This window comes from Alexandromys fortis, unplaced genomic scaffold (genome assembly GCF_014885135.2).
Source record: "Alexandromys fortis isolate MF-2015 unplaced genomic scaffold, M_Fortis_MF-2015_v1.1 scaffold_254, whole genome shotgun sequence".
NCBI classification, from domain to species: Eukaryota; Metazoa; Chordata; class Mammalia; order Rodentia; family Cricetidae; genus Alexandromys; species Alexandromys fortis.
Genome location: NW_026068130.1, coordinates 1660431 through 1668769, shown reverse-complemented (window position 1 = coordinate 1668769; position 8339 = coordinate 1660431). Strand labels below are relative to the sequence as shown.

The window sequence follows — 8339 nt, the reverse complement described above, 5'->3', positions numbered from 1 at the left end:
TGGATGGGATGGGGTAGGAGGGTGTGATGAGGGAATAAAAAGAGGAGAGGGAGTGGGAACTTAAATTAATATTTTTTTAAAAATCTAATAAAAAATAAAAATTTTAAAAAAGAAAAGGAGAAGATGGATCACAGGAACTTGTCTGGAGTTGTCACTAAGCGTCACTTTGTAGAAATCTGGGCACTTCGGTGAGGGAGACAAAATTGTTACTATAATGTCACAGATGCTTTCTGCATTTGAGGTTGTTTCCAGAAGTTTCTTCACCATTTGGTTCTTACAGAAATTGGAATAGGCAGGACAGACTCAGAGAAATGTAGTGACAAATAAAAACAGAAGAGCCAAGTGTCAGTAGAGATGGCAGTTGGCATGCTCACAGTTGGCTACCATAAAGGTCACTCACTTCTTTTGAAGAAGTCCTTTGGTAAATAAAAATAGAAGGTGATCTATAAGGTGCACTGATCAGGTTTATGATGTTGATAGGAGGAGAATACAGGTAAGAACCAATAGAAGTGTTAACCAGTAGCTTTATCACTCTTGTTTGAATCTCTCAGGAAAGAGTACAGACTCTGTGCTTGGTCTGTGCAATGCTCTGGTCAGTTACCTCAGCAGTATTATATCTCAGCCAGTGTCAGTGGGAGCCTTTTTATTCCTTATGAATGCTACCTAGTTCTTCCTGGTTTTCCATTCAGCTTCTCACCACTCTAGACTTTTACACTTTTATCATAGTTGTTTATGGAGGTTAAGTGGTCATTTGATGATACTTCCTTCATGATGAACAGGAGCATAGACATTGTCTACCCATGGAGCAAAAGTCTCAGCCCACCTACATAGGAGGGAGATTAGAAGTAACATGTCTTAAGAAAATAGAAATATTGTCCAACGAGAACCTAGAAGAAAATATCTCACTACTAGACAAATGCTCATGAAGCAGTCTGCAGTGTGCTTTACTATTTTATGTGATCTGATGAATTCTCAAATGGAACATTTTCCCACCACACAGACTCGGAGAACTAAGAGGATATTGAGCTCTGATGTTAGATGCTGAGGATGTGGCAAGATATGAAAGAATAGCCTAGGAAGTAGGAGGGAAATAATTTGAGGTCACAGTTATTAGTCACACATGCCCATGTCTGCAGCCTGGTAGATGATATAGTGGTCCTCCTGTCCTCCTGTGTGGACTGGCAGATAACACGCTACATAGAAGAAATCATATCATCCCCAGGAGAATGTCAGACCTTTTATTATACCGTTTATTTCACACTGATGTTTTTGTATTTTTACATATTTTAGGTCTTTTGGTATTTTAATTTCTGTTTATATGATCTGCCTACTTTCAGTTTTGGGTGTTGATTGTACCCTGTTCTGTCCTCTGTCTCTCCAGGAGAGACCATCATGACTGCTTCCTACCTTTCTATACTGAACCTTCTTACTACATTTCTACCTCAGTGACCTCTCCACGACCTTTCACACATCCAAACCTTGTGCTCACGTACTCGTTCACACTTCACCTTCTTTCTTCTCTTTTCAATTTCTTCCTTGTTTTACTACTTAAATACTGATACTCTTAGATCTAAGATCTATCTATAAATTACACCATCCCCAAGCACCACTGTGACACCACTGTTTCTGAACTTTGAGTGGAAGCCAACAGTAATGCAAGCGTCCCAAGACTAGGAAGTCAGGACTCTTGATAATTGGATAGGGCCAGTACTCTGTGTCTCCCAAATAACTACAGAAAATTTAATTAAAAGCAAAAAAAAAAAAAAAACCAAAAGGGCTCACACAGAACAATAGGAACTAAAACTATTAGGAGCATAAAACCCAGAGGATGGGGAGGAGCTGTGAAATGATGTCTGTTGGACTTGACATGGCTGCTGTAATCATTAACTAATAAAAGGTTTGACTACCTGCCCAGGCTAGGGCCAATCAACATTGTACATAGATGGGAGGACCTTATGAGTCCCAATCCCTCCCAAAGAAGCAATTAATATTGCTGGGAAAAGGAACTCATATTAATCAGTCTTAGTGAAGGATAGGTTGTCTTTGATCAAGTAAACAACCACAACCCACCTGTGCACATGCAAGAAAACTTAATAAAAGTCCTCAGAGCACGTGAACACACACACACACACACACACACACACACACACACACATCAAAATGAGAGGAGGGCATGTTTGTAGAAAGAACTTAAAGCAAGTGCCAGGGAGTGGTGATGTAAGACAATGGAGGAACTCAGTGGAGGCATCAAACCCAGGCACTGGCCAAGTTGTCGCCCATAATGAGCTGTCAAGGACATTATCAGTGCAGAAGGAAAGAGTGTTGTGGGCCATCCTCACAAAGACAGCAGATGGAGACTGTAGTAGTGAAGGCATGGGTGGGAGTCAGACCTCACCACCCAGAGAAGAAAGGGTCCCCCACCAAAGGGAAGATCTATCCATTTGGTTTGGATCATTACATATTGGCTTAAATTTTTAATCCTTTAAGTAGGATTTGTGTTAAATTAAAATAACCACAAAGGTGCAGACAGGGAACTGAGACCATCTCCCCAGGCTCTTTATAATACTAAAGGGTCAATGGACAGAGAAGGCTGACTCTTCGTTGTGGGAGGAGAAGGCTAAACAGCACCATACAGGACTCCCTACCTCCTTTCCTCATATCAGTGTATCCATGGAGTTGAAGGAAGAAGTGCTGTGGCCAGGAGGCCATGATTGCCCACTCTGGTAAGGGCTTTAATGATGGACACTAGGCTAGGATTCGTATTACTCATCTGCCATTCCTTGATGGATTCTTCCCAGGTAATTGAGGTCCCCAGGCTTCCTGTGAAATCACCAGGAGAGGGTGGTTATGAAGCAAAGATTGTCCATTGTCTCTGGTATACCTCTGGAGGCCATTTAGTTTGGTCCCAGACGCCAAAGAGGATAAAGCCTCGCTAATTGGCCACTGGAGACTGCAAGTCCCAGCTCAATCATGCAGAGCATCCTCCCCAACAGAGTGAACCCAACTATAGACACCCACACACTGCCCTCATAACAGATATGGAAGAGGAGGAAAGGCAAAAAAAACCCAGACCTCACACTTCACAAGACAAAAAACTTGCTGCAGCCAAGACTTGCACACACAGACTCTCAGTCCAGGTCTACACCTCTGCCCATACCCACCTCATTCTATTGCCAAGAAAGCCATAGCTGACCTCAGAAAGGAAAAGGAACCTATGGTTCTATCTTCAGCACAACCAGCCTCAATAGCATGGGGACCTAAGGAGCATGGATGGTGGTATCTGACTTTGTGTGAGTCCGGAGTCTCACCTAGATAAGGTAAGGTCAGAATGTTATCTGTCAAAAATGCTAAAAGTAGAAGACACATTACATGGTGAACATCAGGGGTCTGTGCTCAGGAATAATTGTGAACTAGTTTGGTAGACAAGATGGTCAAGCCTCACATTAGTCTAGGTCATAGTAGTGTGTGAGGTTCCACACAAGGTGACCATCTTAAACACCAGCTCCAATTCTGCAGTCATGTGGGATGAAGCTCTGCATCCATCACAGGACACAGTGATGCTGATGGCTTAGGAGGGGCAAGGCTAAGAGGAGCACAGGCTGTGTCTTTATTGTCACTGGAACACTGTTCTCCCACAGCAGAGCTTCCATGGCCACCTTCTCCTTTCACATACGTCGCTAGATGTATTTGATCCTTGGCAAGCTGGAGAGATTATGCTTCTCCTTGCTCCATCAGGAAATATAGGACCAGCTCTGGTAAATTCATATATATACACATCACACTGGTCACAAGGGAAATACACGTGGTAAGGTCTTAGATTCCTGTTATGGGTGTCAAGTGTGAGCATAAATATTCAAGAATACCTTTGAGTTTTCAGTGGGAAAGTCAGCTCTGTAGTATATGGTGGGCTCACATAGCACCCTTCCTGCAACAGCTGAATCCATACACCTGATGGGTGTCCCTCGATTTGCGCATGTTGTAGTCTTTCCATTCTTCTGTAGCCCAGCTTCCCAATTCAGGCAACATCCTTATTTCTCCTGGGACAAACAGTAGCAACCATAGACTGTATTCATTCTAGACTGGACATAATGAGAAGAAAAAGTGACCATGAGTTGCCCAAAGACACTGAGTATAAGCCATGTTCATCTGGTTTTAAATGGCAGAGTTGGAGCAGGGAACAGAGATGCTGAGGTTGGAGCAGGGAGCAGAGATGGCAATGATGTCAGGTTAGAGTTCATGAGTGTGTACCAAATATGTGTGCTCTTCAGTCCTGTTTTTTTTTTCAGGACATGGTGCTTCCCCTCACCACAAGTTCCAGTATCTAGACATTGGCAGGAACTGCTTACATCAAAAGCAGAGTCTGATTGTCACTGAGTGAAACATTTGAGCCACAGCTGCTAAGGTGAGATCAGAGTCCTGTGAGGGACACAGACACAGTCTGAGTTGGGAAGGGCAGTTTCCTGCTCTGATATTACCTTACAAAGAAAAAAAAATTACTCATCCCAATTTATAGGATGACAAATGTTCCTCATGAATATTTTTGAATCAGTCGGACGAATAATATGGAATATTTAATGGGACTCAGGAGACAGCTGCTTCAATGGCACTGCTCAGGGGTGTCTCTTGGGAGTGTGAGCACAGGAACGATAGGCAGGTTTGGGATTCTGGGAGGTCTGTACTCTGGGAATCATTAAGTATGGAAGTCTATTTTATCCTAGGTATATGAGCTCAGGCTTCCACAAAGGGGAGCTCAACACAACCTCATGAATTAAATATCTGAGAAAATGTCCATTTTCAGGTAACAACAGCTCATATGAAAATCAGAGCAGCTACTGAAGTTTTGCACTGGGGACAGCAGGTCACCAACAAGTTCCTGCAGCCTGTGGAACATCCAACTGTACTGGTGAGATCTGCTCCCTCTCTCTGCCTCCCCCACTCTCTCTTCAGCTGTCCCCACTCATGGACAAATCAATCCACAGAAATGGAAGTCTACCAGCAGGATCCTTGCGGGGATTCGTGCTGGTGGGATTTGGGGGAGGTACAGAGACCCAGGCCCTGCTCTTTGCTGTCTTTCTGCCTCTGTACCTGTTGACCGTCCTGGGAAACCTCACCATGATCATGGTCATCACCCTGGATGCTGGCCTTCACTCCCCCATGTACTTCTTCCTCAAGAACCTGTCCTTTGTCGACCTCTGCCTCTCTTCTGTTATTGTGCCCAACGCTCTGGCCAACATTTTCTCCTCTTCCAAGGTCATCAGCTTTGAGGGATGTGCCACTCAGCTCTTCCTTTTCTCCTTGTTGGGTGCCATTGAAGCTTTCCTCTTAGCTGTGATGGCCTATGACCGTTTCATGGCCATCTGTAGTCCTTTAAGATACTCTGTGAACATGAGCCCTACAACCTGTGCCTTTTTGGTTCTGGGTACTTTCTGTGTTGGCTTCCTGAATGCCATTGTCCAGACCAGCCTCACATTCCAGCTGCCCTTCTGCAGCTCCAACCACATCAATTCCTTCTTCTGTGATATACCCCCACTGATCAAGCTTGCCTGTGCAGACACAACTCTCAATGAACTTGTCATCCTTGGTATCTCTGGATTCATCATTCTGTGTGCAATTCTGGTGATCATCATCTCTTATGGCTACATCACAGTGACCATCATCAGGATGCAGTCAGGGTCAGGGCGGCACAAGGTCTTCTCTACCTGTGGCTCCCACATGACAGCTGTATCCTTGCTTTATGGAACTGGTTTTGCAATATATGGACAGCCAGGGAGTATGGATTCCACAGAGCAGGGCAACTTGGTCTCCATCATCTACACCCTTGTGATTCCCATGCTCAACCCCCTCATCTACAGTCTGCGCAACAAGGATGTAAAGGATGCCCTGAGGAGGCTGGGACAGAGACACAGTCTGGTGAAGAAAAGTGGCTGGTGTCAGCATCAGGGACTATGCTAGGGTCATAGAAGAAAAGGATCCTTGGGAGACTATCTTATGGTATTTATATCTACTTGTCCTGTTTTCTTTGTCCTTTTGTTTTTTACTTAATTGATGTATTCATCCACCCATATATTCTCCAACACACACATCTGTTTCCAATCTAACTTCTTTTTCTTGACTGTATATTAATAGGCAGACATTTACAGAATAAAGCACATTCTTTGCCACCAAATGGTTCATAGTTGGAAGAATACTGAATACCTTTAATTTGACATAGGGCAGAGCACTATGGCGGGACGCGGTTTGGGAACCATTGTCAACATCTCCCAGTGAAGATAACTAACTCTTTCCCTTTGTTTCATCTCTGAATCTAATGCCAGTGGGCGTGAGACCTTCCCTCTGTGCATGTAAGAATGTGACTTTTAGATGCTGTGTGTTTACTTGTCCTTATATTGATCTAGTGTGTGGATGGGCTAAAAGCAAATCTCTGCAGACTTCCTCCTCTATTTTACAATAGCCTCTACCTTCCTCTGCTCATGAAGCTGCCCTCCTCATGAGGTTTCACAGTGTACTGCTAGAATCCTGAAGAACTTAAATGCAATTGACCCTTAGCATATCCCTTCAACCTTCAACCAGGGGTTATAGATGAAGCTGTAGGTAGATTCACTGTTCAGTGAATCATTAAAACCTGTTCCAGCAGCTTGTGACAATATCAAGGTGTTAATTTATTCTCTGAGTAAGATCAAAGCCTTAGCCAACTCCACATTACAATAGCCCTCTGCACATGTGGCTTGCCTGTACACCTCCCTACCCCGTGTGTCTGATATCATGCTGTTCTCTCCCTGGCGACCTAAGCAGGCTTGCTCTTCCTCCCAGTTTCCCTTTCTGAGCATCCTGCAGTTCTTCTGTTTTGTCCATTTCTGAGATTTTGTGGTAAAACATTAAGCATGTTATGCATTTGATTTTCTTTTTTAATCATAAACATTGATGCATAATGTTCATTTTCTCTTATGTGTCTTATTGGAGCTCATGAACATGTTCTAGTTATACATCCTTATGTGTGCATATATCACATTTTGATCATAATCACCCCCATTTCCTTTCTTTTTACTCACATATTTGTTGATCTCCATCCCCTTCCTCTTCCCATCTCTAGTTTTCTGTCCTTTTTAAGGAGCAAACAGATGAGTTTGATTAGCATTACTATAGAGGAATGAGGGTGGTATTTACAGGCCTGTGAGAATTTGATATAGGCTGTACCACTTGAGACCATGACTTGGCCTTCCCTTTAGCAATCATCATCTGCCTATAATCTATGAACTTAAATAATTAGAAGGCAATTTGACAGACACATTATGAACAACGCACAGTTAGTATTGCAGAGACTTCATAGCTGGACAACATACCGAGAATAAGCAACTGTTGAGTACTCAGTCCCAAATAGGAATCTCTATTATCTGCTCCAAGGCTCCAGGAACATTATAAGAAAAAAAAATTAATGTAAAATTCAGGTTGGGGTTGGTATGTGGGATGTTGTCATCCATTCATAGCACTGCCAGTGCACTGCCAAATCTCAGCAGCTGTCATTACATTTATAGGACTTGTACAGGGGTGGGTTTGACTTGTACAACCACACTGGAAATCAGTATGGTGGTTTCTCAGACAACTGAGAATCAATCTACCTCTGGACCCAGCAATACCACTCTTGAGCATGTACCCAAAGGATGATCAATCATGCTACAAGAACATTTGTTCTATATGTTCATATGCTGTAGGAATTTCTACCGCCTTTAAGTTACCCGCCCACTTGGGTGTGGCTTTTATACTATATATGTCAATGAAAAGCATGCATCAGGCCTCTTTCAGGCTGCTGGATTTGGTTGTTGTTCCCCATTCAAGCAGAGAATTGTGATCTGTGAATCTACCCCTAAATAAATAACCCTCTATTATATTCAGTTCTGAGCTAGTGTCGGATTTCTTTTGAGTGTCCTTCTTCATTTGGCGCCCAAGTGGATCCACACTCCACACCTACTGGTTGGACCAACTTAAAGGGAAAGATCCACACCTAGAAAGACTTGTACATCCACCTGCTTGGCTTGCTTTTACCTAAGTGGTTTTTTGTAGAACCCCTACATGCAGAGACTTGGAAATTTCTTAAGCACATGCCTGCCTCTCGTCCCCACTACCATGTTCCCTGCCATGGTCCGCTGCCACGTGTTAACTTATACAGCTTTCAGTTTATGCTCCCTGCCCATGAGTTCTGGGCATTTTGCTCCATGTACAGAATTGATTTAATTGCTTTCAATTTGTCAAACAAAGCATATTTCTCAGTATTTAACCAGTACAGGGGCGAGAAAGCCTCAGTGGCTCAGGACTATTCATGGCACCAGGTTGTGCCTTTAGTT

The 8339-nt window shown here is 43.3% G+C and overlaps 1 protein-coding gene across 1 annotated transcript; it reads left to right on the top strand.

Moving 5' to 3' along the window:
• Positions 1-4959: 4959 nt before the first annotated feature.
• On the top strand, positions 4960-5952 carry LOC126490804 (olfactory receptor 12-like). Its single transcript, XM_050125997.1, has one exon. The coding sequence runs from the start codon at positions 4960-4962 to the stop codon at positions 5950-5952; it is 993 nt and encodes a 330-aa protein (XP_049981954.1).
• The last annotated feature ends 2387 nt before the right edge of the window (positions 5953-8339 follow it).

Excerpts from the sequence above, each read along its gene's own strand:
- LOC126490804 (XM_050125997.1), top strand. The coding sequence starts at position 4,960 with ATGGACAAATCAATCCACAGAAATGGAAGTCTACCAGCAGGATCCTTG.